Here is a 19272-nt window from a genome sequence, read left to right as displayed (position 1 = left end):
AGCCTTCCGGATACAGGGTGGAGAGGACAACAGCTGTGGAGCACACCAGTCCATCCCCCACCCAGGCTGCAGGGCCAGGGCCACCCCTACTCCGTTCATGGCCCACAAACCCAGCATCAGCTTAGCCCAGAAAGAAAGGAGGCTTTGCAAGAGCCCAAGCAGCCCGACTCTGCACTTGACCTGCTGTGTGACCACAAGCACATGGTGGTCCCTCTCTGGGCCTCAAGCTCCTCTGTGGAAAACCAGGGCTGAGGCTCTGGTGCTCTGTGGTTCCAGCTGTGCCAGACAGAGTTGCATGAGGGACAAAGTGGGGTATCATTAGCTGGGGTATCCAAGGGCCAGAGGGGGTGTGCTCAAAGGAGCCCCCAGCCTTGGCTGCCTGGCTTAGGGCCCCTCTATCCCTCGGGATCTCTCCTCTGTCCTCCCTCCTACCCCCAGCCCAGAGCCCCATGGTGGCCCCAACTTCCCACATCACTGGGAAAATGCAAGGGGAGAAGAGGCATCCCATCCCTAAGCCTCCCCAACCTCGGCACCAGCATTCCTGAACTTCTACCATGACTGTTTTCCTTCATTCAGGCAGCCTCTTTGGGACCTGTGATCCTAAGCATGTTTGCATTGATTCATCTCCTACCCCGGCTGTCAAGCTGCCCCTTTCTCTGACACACCAGAGGCTGACTCCCTCGCCTGTGTCTCCACTCTGCCTCTCCCAATTCTCTGGCTACCCCAACCCAGGCTCCGAGGGCAGAGAAGAGGAGTAGCTCCCAGCCCACTAGCACCGCACGGCGCACACCCAGTCACACGTGGATACATTGCACACACACGTGTGTGACATGAGCACCAACACACACAACCACCACACGTGTCCTTGTGCACAGACCTGTGTAGAAAGGGGACACACCACACCACACAGCCACGCACACCCTCACACACCCCGGGTCACCGTGACTCAAGCCCACGCTGGAAGACTCACTGCTCACGGAACCCTTCCTTCTCCCTGCCAGACTGTGCCGAGCCCTTCACGAACACTCTACCATTTCACCCAGATATCAAGCGAGCCACAGAGAAGGGGTTCCTTCCCTCCTCTATAAAATGGGCAAACAGGCCAGAGAGATGGAGTTGATGCTTCAAGGTCACGCATACAGCCAGCAAAGGCAGAGCAGGGACATCTAGCTCAGGACCCAAATCCACACCACCATCACCACTGTGACAGGCCGATCTAAGAGCCCGCCCCAGTCAGGAACACATTGGCTGCACGTAACGGAAACTGGACCAAGAGAGGTTGAAACAAGTAAGGGTTTAATTTTCTCACAGAACCAGATGCCAAAAGGGACAGGTGTGCCTGATTGTCATGGCCTTTCCTTCATGATAACAAGACAACTGCCCCAGATCCAGACATCACATCCACGTTCACAGCATAAAGGTATGGGGTACGGGACTGCAAAGTCTTCCCCAGAAGCCTCTCTATTGGCTTTGTTTAATTCGCACTAACGGACTGAGCAAGGGAGGCTGGGAAAGTGAGCAAAAGGATCGTCACCATGGGCTGGGATCCATCACGATCCACCATCAGGGTCTGGGCACACCGATACTCCAAGCAAAATGGGATCTGTTAGCAAGGGGTCGGAGCAAGGAGCTGGACACTGGTCAGCAATGACAGCCCCTGCCACAGACCCCAGGCTCTGCCCTTATTCCACCTGGGTCCCCTCAGGGGTTGGGGATCCAGCCAAGGGAGCCAGGAGTGGGTGGCCCAGTGCTTGACCCCAGGGGAATGACAGAGACCAGAGCTGGGGGTGGAGGCCAGACCCCACCCGAGGGCCCATGTAATTCTCTGGAGGTTTAGGACCCCTGAGCCCCAACCCAGTTCAAGGGCCCTCCATGTTTGTTCAATTCAGCCACCCAAGGCCCATAGAAGCCCAGCCCCTGGGGCCTCTCTGGCCCTCCTCTGGGTTGTCCAACCGACCTCCCAGGGGCCTAGGACGCCTTCACCGCCAGCCACCGTCCAATCCTAGGCTGACCCACCACTCAGAGGCCCTGCCGGGGACTCCCTACCAAAGAGCACTTGCCATGAGTCCCCAGGGCTGCCTGGGGAGGCCAAGGACAGCCAGAAGCCTCAGCCCAAACTTTGCCCAGCCGTTCAGGGTTCATCTGGCCATCAGCTGTGGGCACCAAGGAGTATCTGGGTAGAGGAGACAATGGAGGGAATGGAACCTGTGGAGAGACCAGAAATGGACAAATGGTCACCCCGACTCCCACGCTCACTCCACGGGCTCCTGGGGGAGCGCATGTCACAGAGATGGTTTGGAGCCGGATTTCTCCCCCTCGGCACTCTTAAAATTTAGGGCCAGATAAGTCTTTGCCGTGGGGTGTCCTGTGCATTGTCCAATGTTTAGCAGCACCCCTGGCCTCTACCCTCTAGAAGCCAGGAGAACCCCCCCGAGTCGTCACAATCAAAAATGTTTCCGGACATTGCCAGATGTCCCCAGGGGCGTGGCCCCTCATGAAAACCACCGGTTTAGAGAGAATTCAAAGGCCAGAGATGCCACGAAGAGACCCCAGCTGAGGCCAGACTATCTGAGTCCCCAGTCGGCTCCAGCCCTATTAGGCAGGAACCTTTGGATTCTAGAATCTTCAGGCTCAGAGAGAATTTCACATCCACTCTTAAACCTCTTGGCAGTCTAGCCATAGCTTGTGCCCTTCCACTGATGAGGAGCTCACTCCATGAGAAGGCGGTTCCTTTCATCTCAGAAATGTGAATTTTTTTTCCTATATTGAGCCAAACTCTGTCTCCTTGTAACGTCTAACTTGTTCAACACAGCCCTGGCCCCAGGCCCCTTAAACAGTCGTGAGCCCTCTGCCCCCGACAGACAGCTCTGTGGGCCTTCAGAGCCAGGAGTCCTAGTTCCCCCAAGGGTTCCGTACTCCAGATAAATCCGAAGGCCCGACAGAGCCCCCAAGACTTTGGGGAGTCCCCTGCCCCCTCTCCTCCTGCATCTCAGCCACAATGGCCGCCGCTACTTCCTTCGGCGGGCCTGTCCTTCCACCACAGCGTGTCACAGGCTGTGCGCCTAGATGCTCTACAGCAGCCAGGCCTGAGCGGAACAGCCCCAGCCTCCCTGGGGCGCCATCTTAGCCCCCTTTCCAACCATCTACCTACTGAAAAGAACCACTGAAGAGTATCAGAGACACAGAGAGCCTACAAAAGCTCAAATAAAAATTTCCCATCGGGGCCTGAAGTTCTTCCCCTAGAGCATCTCCTTTGCCCAGTGAAGACACTTCAGTGTTCCAGGGGCTCCTGAAGAACCCCAGAGGATCAGGACTGGGAGAGCCCTTCAGATCCACGACACCCAGCTCCTTGTGTTACAAATGGGGAGGCTGAGGCCCAGAGAAAGCAAGGTATTTGCCCAAGGTCACACAGCAATCCTGGGGCAGAGCAGAGACTGAAATCCCCTCCCTCCACTCCCGGCTCTGTGCTGTCAGCCTCCAGGGCTTACCTTCCCTCCAGGTTCCCCTATGTTTGGATGCCTGGACTCAGCCCCCTCCTCTGATCCTACAGTTTGAGCCCCCAGACTCACCTGGAAGGGTCCTCCTCGGGGGAGAAGGGGCCTTGTAGCTTAATGACATTGAGCTTCCCCTCAAAGACGCCGTAGCTGAGGGTGACCTGGGCAGAGAAAAGCGGAGAAGAAAGTGAAGGTTGGCGGGGTGTCCCGCTGGGGACCCCACAAGGGGGCGGTATTGGGCCAGAAGCGGGGACGGTTCGTAAGACATTCTGGGGGGCGCAGAGATCCTGCCTTGGCCCCTGAAATTCCACCCTGAGCACTCACTGAGGAGCCCACCCCACTCCGCAAGGCGCTTCAAGCTTGTAGGGCACTCTCGTGCCCAGACCCTATTTCCCCAGCTGTCCACCTTACCTGAGAGGATGGAATGAGTCCCTTGCCTATAGACTAGGAAACTGAGTCTCAAGAGGGGAAGGCACCCTTCCAGTAAAGTCCATGCCTGGACAGAGGTTTCTTGAGACTCACCATGGGGCCTTCACACTCCCTCTCTACCCAGAGCCTTGGGTTACTCCACATACAATGAGGACATGGGATAATGCCCCTCGTCAAGAGGCAGTTGACCACAGTGGTTAAAGACTGTGGACTTAGGGGCCACCGGGGCAGGGTTCAAATCCCCCTCTGCCTTATGTTAGCTGTGCTATGTTCAGCTCTCTGGGCCTCAGTTTCCCCACGTACAGAATGGGAATGTTAGTGCTGACCTCATGCACATGTTGGAAGGAAACAGAGTTAAAGCAGATAAAGCCACCAGCACGGTGCCTGGCGTGGTGGGTATTCTGAAAATCCAGCCATTAAGGTACCTGGTTTTGGCTGCCCCAAATCTGCCCCCTTTCCCTGGCTTCAAGCCCTGCGGTCCTATTGGGGCCCACCCTACACCCTAGTTCCAGGCCTGCCGAATCAACACTAACTCTTGGCCCTGGTAGGAAACGGGTCATGCGACACAAGCAGGCCTTCCAAGCGATGAGCATCAGCCCCGGAATGTGGCAGAAGGAGGAGCTCTTCCTGTGGGTGGCGTGGAAACCTGGAGCTGCCATCTTGCCCGCCTGAGGGTAAGCCCAGTGTCAGGAAAGACAGACCAGAGTGGGGACAGTCTGAGCACGCAGACTCAGCCAGAACCAGCAAGCCGGCCCCCAGCTTCTCAGGCTCATGAGCCCATACATGTCCTTGTTTGTTCGACTGGTCTAGGTTGTATCTGTGTCTCTTGCTGCCAGAGTGTTCTGACTCGCACTGTTGGGTGAAGGATCCCAAGGACCTTCCCAGCCAGGATCCCTACAGAACTGGCCACCCATGAGTAGGAGGGCCGTGTGTGCAAGGCAGAGCCTGCTGGAACTCCGTGGAGTCGTTGCTTGCCAGGTGGTAGAATGGGGTCCCCCTGCCCCAGCCAGACATTATGCCTGAGGTTTCCCACTAAGCACCTGCTCTTTCTCAGCAACATCTGGGTTAGAAAGAAAGCAGGGGGGCAGCAGACAGGTAAGCTTTGATGAAGGCAGGACAACCCACAGGCAGAGTTGGAAAGGGCAGGCCTGACCCCTTTGGAGGGACATGGGGGGATGGAAGACTGAAGAAGGAACAGAGAGACAAGAGGGTGCAGAGCAGGTAGGGAGGGGAGCAGTCTGAACCTGAAGGCAAGCTTCACCTGGTCTGCGCAGGTCGCTCCAGCTGGCGGTCGGGGACCAGACCAAAGAATTTGAGCATCACAAACGCTAACCCTTGCGGGTTGGAGGTGGAGAAGGCTGAGTCACTGTGGGCCCGTCTGAGGGTCCTTTCCCACCTTGAGCCTCAGTTTCCCCATCAGTAGGGGATAGCCCTCCCCCGACGCATCCTTCCCCCATTGCCCCGGGGCCAGCTCACCTGCTCTGGGAGCTGGGCAGCCCCCAGCAGCTGCAGGGTCTCCAGGTGGGAATGGAAGAGGGGGCTGGGCTGCAGGCGGCCGCCTAGCTTGCACTCAACGATGTAGCCCACAGTGCAGTCGTCAGGCAATCGGATGAGGGCAGACGTTTCCACAAAGCGGGAGCCGCTGAGAGACAGAGCCGTGCTGTGGCCACTGGCGCAGAGCTCCCCGTGCCTCCCAGAAGGCCCTCCCTCCACTGGGGTCCATGGGCAGAGCAGAGCCTCCTGTGCACTGGGTGGCTTCGGGCAAGCCACAAACCTGGGGAGCCTCAGCATCCTCTTCTGTGAAATGGGCATGAGAATGGCCCTGCCCTCACTGGGCTATTGTGAAGATTAAGTGGAAGAATGGCAAGAAGAAGCCCTTTATAAATGTATCCCTTCCTCTCTTTACATTCATTCATTCATTCATTGCTGAGCCTCAAGGAGCTACCCGGAGCCAGGTACCAGGCTAGGGCTGCGGATACAGAGATGAGAAGGAAAAGCATCCTGCCCTCGACAGCAACCCTCATTCTGAGGGGAGACAGTGAACAGGTCATTTCAGAGTAGGACTGGCACTAAGTCAGAGGGAAGCATGAGGCCTGGGAGACACAGGGAGGGTAAGGTGGGCTTCCCAGAGGAGGTGGCAGTCTTTTGTTTTGCTTTTTATTTAATCATGACAATGGCAGGCTTTAAATAGAGTCTTACAGGATGTGCTGGAGTCAGCCAGATGCGGAGGAGGGAAGGGGCAGAGTCCCAGGGAAGGGCATCACCGGACTGCATGCCCCATGAACATCCCTGCAGGCCAGTTTGGGCAGGCCGCCCCGCTGCACAGAACGCCTCCCTGAGGGGCTCAGTGGGTGCAGAAACCCAGCCTTCCCTTCCCACCCCAGGCTCTGCCCGAGGGTTGCACCTGCCCGAGGGGGGTACCTTTTTCCAATTCACACAAATATACCATAAAGGTGGACAGAAGCCCAGATGGGGGCACTGGGCACAGGGAGGACCCCTGGTCACGGGTACACACCTGCTGTGGACATGTCCTAGGACAGCATTACCACTCCCAACTGGGGCCCGAGGTCCCCTCTGGAGGACCCCTCCCATCCAGGTCAGAGCACACCAGGGTGGTACAGTGGCAAAGCAGACAGGCCTTGGAGCCAAGCCCAGCAGCTGAGTGACCTCCGGCCTGGGTGACCTTGGACCAGTCACTTGCCCAACCTCTCACGCCTCGGTCTCCTTAGCTGTGGAAACAAGGCTGACACACCTTCTTCCCCGGTGAAGTGCAGCCCTGGCTCAGAGTCAGCCCCCAACACAAGGTAGCGAGACGGATGTTGCTGCTAATAACAACATCCTGTCCAGGCAGATCTCGAGAGGCCAGGCCTTTGCCACTTCCTCTCTAGAATACCAGTACCCTCATCCCATACTAGGGCCTTCCACCACCCCCAGGAATCCCTTCACTTGGGGGCCTCTAGGGCTAGCCCAGTTCAAAGGCCACCCCTTCCAGGAAGCCTTCCTCCTGTCCCCAAGCAGAAGGCCCTACTTCCTTCCTCTGAATGCCTCTACACTTGGCCTTCACCTCCCCTGTGACACTGGGGACCGGGTGCCAGCCCAAACATTTTCCCATTTCACCCTCACACCAACCATTAGCTATCATATTATCAGGTCCATTTTACAGATGGGGTCACTGAGGCTCCCAGAGATTACACAACTTGCCTGTGTGTGGCAGAGCGCCCTGAGGGCAGGATGGCAGGTGGCTTGCTCACCACTAACTGTGTAACTCTGTGACACAGCATGAATGAGAGGCAGTTTCTCCTGAGCTCACTCTCAAGCCCTTCCTGCTGCAAAGCCCCCCCCACACACACCAGGCCCTACTCTCCCCCACCCGCCTGTGGGGCTTTGCTTACCTGGCCCACGGGGCCATCTTCAAAGCCAGTTTGCGATTGATGCAGAAGCCAGCACCCCCGGTGGCAAACCAGAACTGTACCAGCCTCTGGGGGGAGAGGTGGGGAGGGCCAAGGAGCAGGGTGAGCCTGGGGGTGGGGGCAATGGCCGGGCCCTCCCTCATCCCCAACCAGCATGGCTCAAAACCTTTTTATTTCACATTTCACTAAAGTCTTGCTACAGCCTGACATTATTATGCCCATTTTACAGACAAGAAAACCGAGGCCCAAAGTCACATGGCTAATTAAGAGTGATGGGGTCACCAATTAGACCCCAGTCTGGCTGGATTTCAGTTAAAGAGAATATGTATCCTATTCGTCCACGCAGCACACCTTACCCCTTTCCCCAGCGGAATGCCTCTACCTCACCCCAGGTGGTTCAGGAGGGGCTGCCAAATACAGCACCTGCTCCCCTGGGCCACAGGAGGTGGGCAGGGGCCCGAGGAAGGGTGGATCACAAGGCCACACCCCCTGACCCAGTGATTGGCTCAGTGATGGGAAATGACTTAGGCCAGCCAATCCGAGTTCTTCCCTGAGCTCCGTCTGCTACCTGGGAGGAAGAGATGCTTTCTACAGTCACCAGTCTTGGGAGCGGTAGTCCCAAAGCCACTGATACCAAGCCACCTGCATGGCCTCACCACTTCCAGGTCCTGGGACTGAGAAGACTCTGCACAAGGAGAGAACGAGGCCTCTCGCGGAGTAAAGAGAGAATGACAGGCCGGCCTGTGAGCCCCCAAGGCCAGCAAACCCCTTGACATCTCAATCTCAGGAACCAATAACCTCCCTTGGGGTTTAAATCACTTTCTGCCCCCGCCTCGTCGGTGAGGCCTCGTGAAGTCACAGCTCACGAATTTTTTCTAAGGCTTTTGGCAAACCCTGCTCCTTTTCAGCTGTACTATCTCTTGACCAACAAGTTCCCTACGGTTACCTTCTCCCAAGTACATAGTTGGTGCTTAAGTGATGCATGTTGCATGGGGTTGGGTTATCTCCCATGATGCAACAGTAAGAAGAACCCAGGGCAGGAAACTGGGAAGCCTGACTCTGGGGCCTCAGCCTCCTCCACTCCTCCCAGCTGTGTGACCTTGAGAAAGTCTCTGCTCCTCTCTGGGCCTCAGATTTGTCACTTGTGAGCACTTTTGCTGCAGTTCAGCTGGCCCTGTGTCCTCCTCCTAAAGACCTCTATGAGCTACTTCTCAAAATGCCTCCCTCTTAGCTAGATGTCAGGCCTCTAAGCAGAATGAACGGGTTCTTAAGGACCTGACACACAGGAGTGCCCAATGAATGCTCGTTTCATGACCTGTGGGCCCAGGGCTTCCGTTCCCAGATAATTAAAGGAACAACAGCAGTAAGAGTAGAAGGGCCTAACCCTGAGCACTGCTGTACAGCATCCTGTGCCACAGAGGAGGTGACGAGGTGCAGAGAAGGGAGGTCACCAGCCTGAGGTCCCAGAGCTGGGACTGAGCCTGAGCCGGAACTCTTGCCCCCTTTTGCTGTCCCCTCCCCCAACTACACAACCCCGGGGGTATCCCAGAATCCAAACAGGCTGGGACACTTTGGGGCAGAGTCTAAGGATCCCGCCGATGGAGTGTGTGCAAGGAGGGTGTTAGTGCACGTTGTGGGGTCAGGGCCTGGGTGTACTCAGCAGGTGCTGAACCTACCCAGGAAGCAGGAGGCTGGGGGACGCAGGTGGAGCTGGGTTGGGTACCGATCGCTGACACTTACTAGTGTCATCACGTGCCAGGTCCCATTCCAAGCACTTGGGTAGGTGACCTCATTGAATTGTTCCCCTTTTTGCTCACAACCACCCTATTAGGTGGGGATGGTTATCACGCATTTTGCAGACAAGGAAACTAAGGCACAGAAAGGTGGGGTGACTTGAGCAAAAGTCAGGAAGCCAGGAGGTGGCAGATGGCGTGTGGAGCCAGGGAGCCGGGCTCTAGAGCAGCGTTCTCAACCCCTACCGCCAAGCATGTGGCACTGGGGGGGCCTGGGGCACCCCTCGCTCACCTGGAGTCAACTCACACACACACCCCCAGGGCCCAGGAGGATTTAATTAGGGCTCAGAGGCCAATTAGCGGCTGATAATTAAGTTTGTGTGCTTCCTGCTCTTGGTTTCCCTAACGAAGCAGATGGTGAGCCGGGGAGGCAGAGAGCCCCACTGCGGGCCCAGCTTCTGCTCCACGTGCTGCCTCTAGGGAGGGGGGGGGCCCCCTGACTAGCCTTTTCCCTGGGGCCAAGGGAGCCCCCTAGGGGCCTGGGTCATACCAACACCAGAAGCCTGGTGGGTCCTGGGGACCAGGAGAGAACCATGCTCCGTACTTATACTACAGAATTCTTCCTTGTTTATCTGCAAGTTCAATTTAACTACTATCCTGATTTTTGGTTTATTTGTTTCCTAAACCTCACAACCCTCATTAGCAGCCATCTAGGTCTGGAGCTGAAGGAAGCTGGTGCTAGGGACCCCATTGTGCCAGGTGTCACCTCTTTAGTTGCGGATCAGTGAAGTCTGGAGAAAGGAGGGGTGCAGAGGGGAGGGGAGTGCTCAGGGGCTGGGGGGCAGTGCAATTTACCACGCGGCCCAGCAGTATCCGGCATTTGAACAGCCTGTACGACTACATGACGATACCAGGGGCTAGGAGCCATGCCATGGAGTCAGGCAGCCTCAGCTCACCCCCCCACACACACACCCCCACACCACACACCCCTGTCATTGTGTGACCAGAATGAGCCCCTGCTCCTCAGTGACTGAGGCCCTCCTGTGTGCCAGAGTCTGCGCCTCACCTGCATTATCTCAGTCTCCCCATTTCAGAGGAGAAGACAGGATCCGTGGCAAAGTCACCAACCCAAACACACAGCAAGGAGACCAAATGAGAAAGCCGGAAAACCTACCTGACTCCGCAAGGGCCCTGGCCTGGCCCCGCCCCCCGGCCTGGCCACAGCCAACACCCCTGGCCAATGCGCGAAGGAGGAAGAAGGGACCCACCGTGCGGTTGTGGGGTCTCGGCTCAGAAGCCCGGATAGGCCGGTTCAGGCTGGGCCGGCCTACGTAGACGTCGTGAGTCTGTGGGAAGGCTTTTAGCAGCTTCAACAGTGCCCTTGGGTTCACGTAGTTGTCGTCATCCACGTGGCAGAACCACCTATGGGGACAGAAGGGGGATGGTAAGCTTGGGGGAGGGTTCCCAAGGGCTGCCAGCTAGCCAGATTCTCCCGTGCCCCCCATTATCAGTCAGCAAAATTAGGCAGTGAGAGTAGCTAACACTGAAGGCCCACGCTCTGAGCCTGATAGCATCTTGTGTGAGCTCCCAAGGAAAGTGTGCCCACTTAACAGGTGGGGACCGAGGTTCAGAAAGGTTAAGACACTTGGCCAAGGTCACACACTCAGGAAATGGCAAGACTTGAACCCAGACCGTCTGCCCAGAGACAGACCCCAGGAGGCCCTCACATGATTAAATTCACAGGACCCAGCTGACTTCATTTTTGACACAACACCCTATTCGGGAACTAGCCTGAGGCAAAGGTCACACCTGGCCCCAGAGACCTAGGGGCACTCACCGCAGCCCACGGGCCAAGAAGGTGTCAAACTCAGCAGCCATCTTGCAGGACAGGGCGGGGTGGCTGTGCTCAGCAGAGCAGTTGGTGACCACAAGGTGAGATCCTAGAGAAGTGAAGACAAGTCAGGGGACCCTACCCAGGTCCTCCCCACAGCCCTGCACACCATGAGAATGCAGAGCAAGACTTCAGCCTGGAGCGGCCCACCCATTCCCATTTTACACATGGGGAAACTGACCAGGGAGGGCTGACCCCCCAGGACCCCAGAGCTAATGAACGGGAGGCTGGGCTGGGACCCACGAATCCAGGGTACCGTCCAGAACAGCCCCTCCTCACACCCACACCCGTTTCCAGGGAAGAAGCCTGCTCCCCTCCTGGGCAAAGGGGAATCCCCACACGCCAAGAGAGGGCAGCCCTGTTTCTTGGGGACCCCAGGCCATGGGACAGCCACCCCAGCTTTCCCTGGAAACAGCTGAGGGGCCCCACCTGGACTTACCCAGTCTCTCCTGGAGGCCTTCGTCTGGGCTGTCGGTGAAGACAAACGTCTAAGGAGAAAGAGGAGTCAGGACCGGAGTCAGCCAAGGACAGCCCACAGGCACGGCCCTGCTGAAGCACCTGTCAGAGCTCCGTCCTCCTCCGGCAGTGACAGACACACCCCCTCCCAACATCACCACACACTCCTTTCAGACACCATGACTTTCTCAGCTACTCCCCTTACAAGACACACAACACAGCCTCACACCACACACCAGCCACCGTGTCACCTGCACGAGCACCCTTGCAGACCAGCGCCCATGGGGACCCTCCCAGAGTCACACCCTCTTCTATCCCACACACACACACACACACACACACTGCAGTCCCACCTGGCCCCTCCATCACCACACATACACAACCTGAGACACTTTGTCAGGAGACAGACTGCGTGGAAAGACCCACACCCTGGGACAGCACACCTGCCTGGGGAGATGGTCATGGTTTCACAGCCACACAGACTCCCTGGGCAGGTGCAGGGTCCTTACGAATCTCAGAAATTTTACATCATGATCCAACCCCAGCTCTCCCAGATTGCAGAAGCAGCCACCAGCAGCTTGCACAATTCCTGGTCCCTGATGACCTCACTGAACCTCAGGACAGGTGTCATGATCTGTCCCCCTCGCAGATGGCAAAACTGAGGCTAAGGGACAGACTATGGTTGCATAGTTGGCAACCGCTGAGCTGGGATTCGGACCCACAGGCCTTGGACCTCTCCTCACCACGCCCCGGGCAGGTAGAGGCCACTCAAGCCCTAGATAAATTGAACACAAACTGAATGAGAGACAAATGAGAAGAAGCTTGTGGCAAGACAGACCCACAGCCGGGGACCCGTCTAACCCCCATTCCACACCCTGCCCAGCACACGCACCTTTTCTTGCCTGAGCAGGTCCTCTCGTCCGCCAAGCACAGCGAGAGCCTCCTCTGACCCTTAGGTGGCCCTGTCCAGGGCCTGGACAATTTTGACTTCTTTCCAAGGGAGGACCAAGGAGAAAGCATCCCACCTGGTGAAAGGCCCTCTACATCCCCATCCCTCACTCGGGCCACCCTGGGGCTGGCCCTGTCCTCCTTCCAGACTCAGGGCCTCCAACTGCATGCCCCTCTCTGCTCAGCCACAAACTTCTCCCTGGTTTCCAGGAACCAGCCCTTCAGATCAGATCAGCCCCTGCTTTGAGCCTCAGTTTACCTGGCTGGAAAATGGGGACTAGCAGTAGCTGTGACAGTAAAGTGAGATAATGTGAGAAAGAAGAAGAAAGAGGTGGCAGTGAAGCCCAGCTCCGCTTCTTATCTCGGGGGAAACTGAGGCACCGGAGACCAGAAGCCAGGGTTGGGCACAGGAAGGGGCACAAGGGAACGAGTCCTGTCTCCCCAAGAGCCCACAACCATGGGCCTTCTGAGCCATTGTCTTGCCCAATGGATTAGGGCAAGACCTTCAGATCTCTTTTCCTGTCAGAACCAGAATCAGATAATACCCATACCCACCACCCCGCCTAACACCTTCTGTGGCTCCCTACTGCCCTCAGGATAAAGGCCAGCCTCCTAAGTGTGGCCATAAGGGGCCACCCAGCCCCTGTGCCTGATGCAGCCTATCTCACCACTTCCTGCCCCACCCCTTCTCTTAAATCCAAAGGCCTTTCAGTTTCCCAAATATGCCACACACATCCACACCCCTCTGAGCCTTTGCACATGCTGTACCCATTTCTTGCCCCCTAACTCCTAGTTCAGTCATCACCTCCTCCAGGAAGCCTTCCCTGACACCCCTCCCATGTGCCCCTCAGCCACCTGTTCCTCCTGATGATAAGTAACAACAACCCCTCGGTTATGAAAATCTATCCTTTGGTCTCTCCCACCAGACAGTGACATCCTGAAGGGCGCACGCCTGGTCTGATTTATCTCCCTGTCAGGAGACCTGGGCAGCATCCACCTTCTGGGGCCCCCTCCCTGGGGTGTGTCTCCCACCTTCAGATTTAGCTAATACTGGAGGTCCCTGGATATCCCTGCAGAAAGTGTTGGTGGCCCGATGCTGGCCCTCTTCTCTGTCCCGTCCACTGCCCCAGTGACGCTATCCAGCCTCTCGGCTTTCAGCAAGAAGCCATCAAACCCCACGGTAGCCACAACTTCTCCCCGGGTGCCTCAGACTCAGTGCCCCAGCTCCTCCCAGACCTGTGCTCTTCTGGGGGCTCCCCTTCTTGCTGGGACCCAACACCCTGGGGTCACCACGCCTCCTCTCCTTCTTTCACACCCCACACCCACCCAACCTTCAAACCACCCAGGATGCCACCTCTCCACAGCAGCCTGCACAGCCCCTGGTGGCCCAGCCCCTCCCTGGTCATCTCCTGCCTGCTTTGCTACGGTCACCCTTGCCCTGCTCTCTCTGCTCTGTCCTGCCCCCACCCCAAGTCTGTTTTCAACACAGCCCCCAGGGAGCCAGGGAAGTAAATCAGGCCTTTCTTGCCCTGCTCCCTGGGAAACTTTTGCCACCAAACAGCCACCAGATAGTGGAACTCTCTGGAGTTTGGAGCATGGGCCAAATGGGCCAGGGCATGTTCGCTGATGGATGAATAAGCCCAGAATCAGTAGGGGAAGGGGGAAGGAGGGGGTCCCGCTGCAGGGCTGGGGGCTGGGCGGGGTGCATGAGGCTGGTGTTCCAGTCCCTGGGAACCCTGAGATTGCACAGAGCAGTGGGCAGAGTTTCCTCTGAGCCAAAGGTTGCATTTAATTTGTTTAAGGAGGAGACTCTGACAATGGTTAAAACCTCACAGGAAAACAAAAGGATAGGCAGCCCGCTGGGGTCAGGGGAGAGGGGACTGGGGGCCATCTGGTGAAGAGGAGGGAAGATGTGGGGCGGGCTCTGCGGCCCCCACCCCCCACCCACCGCCCTCGAGGGGCCTGTAGGGAAGGGAAAGGCTCCCCACCCAGCCTCCCCCAGCCCGCCCCCTCTGCCTGGGACAAAGGCTACGCGAGCCCCAGCCTGCTGCCACAAAGGCCCACCTGCCACCCAGCCGCCCTTAACCAGCTGGGGCGGGCGCCCAGCCCTGGAGTTAACCAGCTCAGGCCCACTCCTGAGGGCAGAGCTAAGAGAGGCTCAGAGACCCTCCTGTCCTGTGTGGATGGGGAAACTGAGGGCTGAAAGGGGAAGGTCTCCGCCAAGGTCACAGAAAGAGATGCGCCAAAGGGTTGAGACAAAGGGGCCCCAGACGCAGTGTGCGGTAAGAATGTGTCTCCCTGTCTCCCCTCCTCTTACTCAATGTGAGCATCCTTCCTTTTCTCAGCCCTACATAAAGGACAAGGTTTCTCGACTCTGCCCCTTGTGCTGGGGGCGGAGGGGTGTTGCGCAACTGAATGAATTCATCTCCTACCTCGGCTTCACTGTGCTCGGTTTCTTCGCCTATAAAACAGGCCTATCGATACCTCCCACTCGGGGCTGCTGTGGGGGTTAAACAGAGTGAGGCATCTGATGGGCAGCCCCTTGGGTGCTGAGCAGTGGGCATGTGGGATTGAGCTTGAGGCACACAGTGGGTGGTTGCTTCCTCTCCTTTGCTGACCTGGTCCTGCCAGGCCCACCCAGGCTGGGGGGCCCAGGACCCTCTCCTGTAGCCCAGCGACAAGGCAGCTCTGGGATCCTGGGTCTCAGCAGAGAAAGAAGGGCCCCAGCCAGGAGGAGGGGGCTGGGTCCCACTGGGCTCTGCGCCCCCAAGCCTTCGGAGTGAGGGTGACAAGCACTTCCTCCCTCTGGCCTCAGTTTCCTCATCCGGGGCAAGGGCACCACCATGGTGATCAAGACAAGGCAGGAAGGGGCCTCAGACCACGTGAGGCAGGCTCCTGGGTACACAGACGCAGCACCATAAACAGGAAGGTCTGCGGGGAGGGCCAGGCTCAGTGGCTTCCGCAGGAGGAACCAGAATCTCCCCAAGATGAGAAGCTGCGTGGGGGGTGCCCAGGGAAGAACCTGGGTGCTGGGGTTCCCCCTGGAGAAAGGGTTAAATAGGGTGCTAGGACATCATGGTCAGGAAATCGGGGAGTGGGGGTGCCCTCTCCCCAGAAGGCCCTGGGCTCCTGCAGACATCACCTCCCCTGCTCCTTGGTCTCCCAGGAGCCTGCAATCCCCTCCAAAAGTCCAGTCACTTCCTCCCACTGAGCCCATCGCCACGTAGGGACTGTGTGTGTGTGTGTGTGTGTGTGTAAAGCTAACCCTTCACCTCCCCCAGAGATGGTTCCCAATACCCCTAAATCACTGACTTTGCTTGGGGAGGGCACTGGGTCTGGGGAGGGCAAGAGCCAGAGGGACTCAGCTTGTCCCCAAAAAGACATAAGCCACACGCCCCTATCACCCACACAACTCTTTGTCATAGCCCGTCTAACGAGGACACTTTGGCTCCATGCAGGAGCACACATACGCGCGCACACACACACGCACACGCGTGCTGGGCAGAGCTCTAACCTCTCCCTGCCATCGCTCGGCCACCACCGTCACAGTGGACCTCCCCCGCTCCGTCCGAAACTGCCCCACAGGAAAAGAGCACAGGAGATGAGGCGCCGCTGCGCTGGGCACACCCTGGGTAGCAGCGGGGGTGGGGGGGCTGCCAGGAATTCTGATGCCCCCCCACCCCGCCCCTCTCCCTGAGCAGGCCCCCCCAAGACCTTCGCCTTCTCAGCGGCTCAGCCCCTGATCTCCTCCCGAGCAGCCCGAGCAGCGGGACAACAGGCCTGGGCACACATCCGAGTCAGATGATGCCTCTAGCCGGCCGCCCCGCACCTCCCCGCTGTCCCCATCGCCAGGCTGGGCCAAGGTGGGCAGGAGCAAAGCCCGTGCCAGAAGAGCCAGGAGGGACTGAGGAGCCCGGGGCAGGGGCCCGGCCTGGCCCCTGAAAGACATGGAGCAGGGGGGCCTCAGGAACACCTGGCTCCAGGGCCAGCGAGGGGCCCAGGCCGGGCGGCAGGAGCCCCTGGTCCCTGGAGGAAGGAGGAGTGGGAAGACAAGCCCAGACTGGGCAGGTGGGCAGGCAGCTTCTCCCTGGAGGCCGCCAGGGACCCCAGCCCAACAGAAAGGCCTCCGGGAGTCCCTCAGGCCAGGGCCCACTCCTGGGGCCCGCAGTCGCCCACTTGTCACCTGTTCCCTGGTCCTGGAGACCCACGTGTCGAGCAGCAGCTCCAGGCGGGAGCGGTGGAAGGCTCGGGTCGTCTTGACTGCAATGAAGACATCGTGCAGCCGCAGCTCAGGGGACAGAGGGCTTGGCGGGCTCAGCCCGGGGGTCTCCCGCATGCTCTGTGGGAACAGGCTCGAGTGGTACCGTAGGGAGAGGAGCCCCATGCACAGAAGGGTGAGGAGGGCTCCCGCCAGGCCCCGGACGAGACGGCACTGCATTGGGCCCTGGGACCCCAGACAGCTCAGCCCCCGAATCCCAGCCGGACAGGGAGACGAGGCTGGTTCGGCGGGGGCCCCGGCCCAGGCAAAGGTCTGGTAGGCATCGGGGGGTGGGGGTGGGCAGGCAAGGAGGGGGAGGTGGGAGCTGGTGCTCTGGCCGGGGAGGCCGAGCCCCGGCAGCCCCGCCGCCGCCGCCGCCGCCAGCCCTCCACCTGCTCCCTGCGCGCTCCCGCCCGGCTCCGGGACGCCTGGCCCCGCCCCTGCCTCCAGCGCGGCCCGAGGGGCGGGGCCGGCCCGGGGAACCCCAGAGGTGGCTGGAAAAGGCTCTGCCGAAGGGACAGCCCCGGGGCCGGCCAGCCGGCGGGCAGGCCAGCTGCTGCAGTGGGGGTGGGGACAACAACAAACCCTCCATGCCCCATGGAAGGGAGGGGCCTCCCAGCCTCCCCACTCCCCAGAGACTGTCAGCTTAGCTCGTTCAACACCCATTGTTTTACCGTGTCCTGCTCTCCAGCCTCCCAGCTTTTGCTCACACTGTACCTCCTCCTGGATGCCCTCCCCCATCCTCCCCACCGTCACCCATGTTCCTTTCACCCAGCTTCATCCTACTTGGACGTTAAGGCTCAGCTCAAGGGTCTCCCCTTCCAGAAAGCCTTCCCTGATGCCCCCCTCCCAACCTCCAGGGCGCCCACAGAAGTTTGCTCGGCTCCTTGGCTCTTCACAACGGCAGGAGGATTGCTAGTCCCAGTTGATAGCTGAGCACATAAGGCACAGAACGATCGAAGATGACCCAGCAGCTCAGCCACAGAGCCAATGGAACCCAGGTCTCTGGGCCTCACCTGGCCCCCAGGAGGCCCCAAAGGGTGCCTGTCCTGCTGTAGCCCACCGCACCCCATCTCACTCAGCAGTCTTTATTGCTGCCTCTCTCCCAGCCAGGCCAGGGACAGAGGGCATTCTCCAGCCACCGCCTCCATCTGGTTGGACACAAGGTCGCTCGCATCTCATCCTTCCTGTTAGAACCCTGCATCTCCCATCTCCTTCAGAACAAAAGCCCAAGATCATACCGCAGCCAACAGGTCCTGTGTGAACTGGCTCCCCATTCCCTCCAACCCCACCTCCTACTATTCTCCCCTTGCTCCCTCCACTCCAGACCCCCTGGGCTTCTGGCCAGTCCAGGCACACACACCCACCTCAGGACCTTTGCACATGCTGTTTCTGCCTGGGCCTTTCCCTAAAATTCTGCACATCTCACTCCCTCACCTCCTTCAGACCTACACAAATGTCATGTTCTCCACAAGGACTTCCCAGGCCACTTTTTAAAAATTGCACTATCATCTCCCCCCTCCTTCCTAGCCCCCCCAGACCTGTCCTTTCCAGGCCCCTTTTTCTGCAGTATTCTCTCCATAGCACTTTTTATCTTCCAACACCCTGTATATTTTACTTATCTATTGTCTGTCTTTCTCATGAATATATCAGGGCAGGGGGTTCTTTTTTATTCACCAAATCTCCACTGCCTAGAACGGTGCCTGGCCCACTAAAGAAATATTCATTAAACACAAGAAAGTACCAGATGGCTGGTGAATTGGACTGGGCCTGCTGTGGCCCAAGCCTGTACTAGGCGTTTGAGGGGAGAGGAAAGGAGAACCAACCCTTTTGAATCACCCTCCTGTGGGCCAGCCCCATGCCAAGGCCCCTCATGGCCCATCTTCTCAGAACGGCATCTCCGAGGGATGATGCCAGGCTTCATGCCACACAGACCAGAGTTCAAATCCTGACTAGACTACTTACCAGCTATGTGGCTTTGGTCAAGTTACTTCACCTCTCTGAATTTTAATTTCATCATTTAACAAATGGAGACAAAATTAAGACATGGTGAGAATTAAGGGGTTAGTGGGCTTCTCTGCCCAGTAAAGGGACACCTACCATGGGACCAGACAAAGCCAACTGCCTCACTGAGGTCCCGCAATGTCACCCAGACTCATGTCCATAGACCAAGCACTGGGCCAGGCATGCAGCAAGAAAGTGGGGAGGTCCGTTTACCCAAATGAGCATTACCCGGTCTCCACACCCAGGGAGCCCACGGCCACCCTCAGAGACCCACCATCCTGCCACAAGGCATGACTGAAAAGTCCCAAGGCCAGGCAGAATCAAGCAGGCCTCCTGGAGATGGTATCTGAGCCAGACCTCAAAAGACACTAAGATACAGGAAGCCCCCACCCCTGAACTTGGACTTCCCAGCCTCATTTCCTACCACCCCCCAGGTGGCCAAATTCAACCCATTTTCTGTCTCTGAGACTTCACTCTGGGGATTCCCTCCACCTAGTAACCCATTCCCCCACCCCAACCTCCAGGGGCTGACCCCCAAGTTCATCACTAGGACAGAGGGCAGCCACAGGATGACCAAGGACAGCACTTAGGCACATAGGTCCAATAAATACTTCTTGAAGGAATCCCAGACCCTAAGCTGAAGCAGCAC

At 58.1% G+C, this 19272-nt stretch overlaps 1 protein-coding gene across 2 annotated transcripts; it reads right to left on the bottom strand.

Annotated features, from left to right (window-relative positions):
* Positions 1 to 1283: 1283 nt before the first annotated feature.
* MFNG (MFNG O-fucosylpeptide 3-beta-N-acetylglucosaminyltransferase) lies at positions 1284 to 16998 on the bottom strand. Of its 2 annotated transcripts, XM_021687639.1 has the most exons (8): positions 16545 to 16998; positions 11397 to 11445; positions 10904 to 11006; positions 10335 to 10488; positions 7316 to 7401; positions 5400 to 5565; positions 3570 to 3655; positions 1284 to 2205 (listed from the first exon to the last, which is right to left on the bottom strand). In XM_021687639.1, exons 1-8 carry the CDS (start codon positions 16797 to 16799, stop codon positions 2139 to 2141), a joined length of 966 nt encoding a protein of 321 aa, XP_021543314.1. In that variant the 5' UTR covers positions 16800 to 16998; the 3' UTR covers positions 1284 to 2138. The 2 variants fall into 2 exon arrangements, with proteins under 2 accessions (XP_021543314.1, XP_044771750.1); XM_044915815.1 differs by lacking the exon at positions 11397 to 11445 and having other exon boundaries at positions 16538 to 16998.
* Between the last annotated feature and the right edge of the window lie 2274 nt (positions 16999 to 19272).

The sequence above is a fragment of the Neomonachus schauinslandi genome, chromosome 5 (genome assembly GCF_002201575.2).
Source record: "Neomonachus schauinslandi chromosome 5, ASM220157v2, whole genome shotgun sequence".
NCBI lineage: Eukaryota > Metazoa > Chordata > Mammalia > Carnivora > Phocidae > Neomonachus > Neomonachus schauinslandi.
The sequence above is the reverse complement of the archived record's forward strand: the minus strand, read 5'-3'. Positions and strand labels throughout refer to the sequence as shown.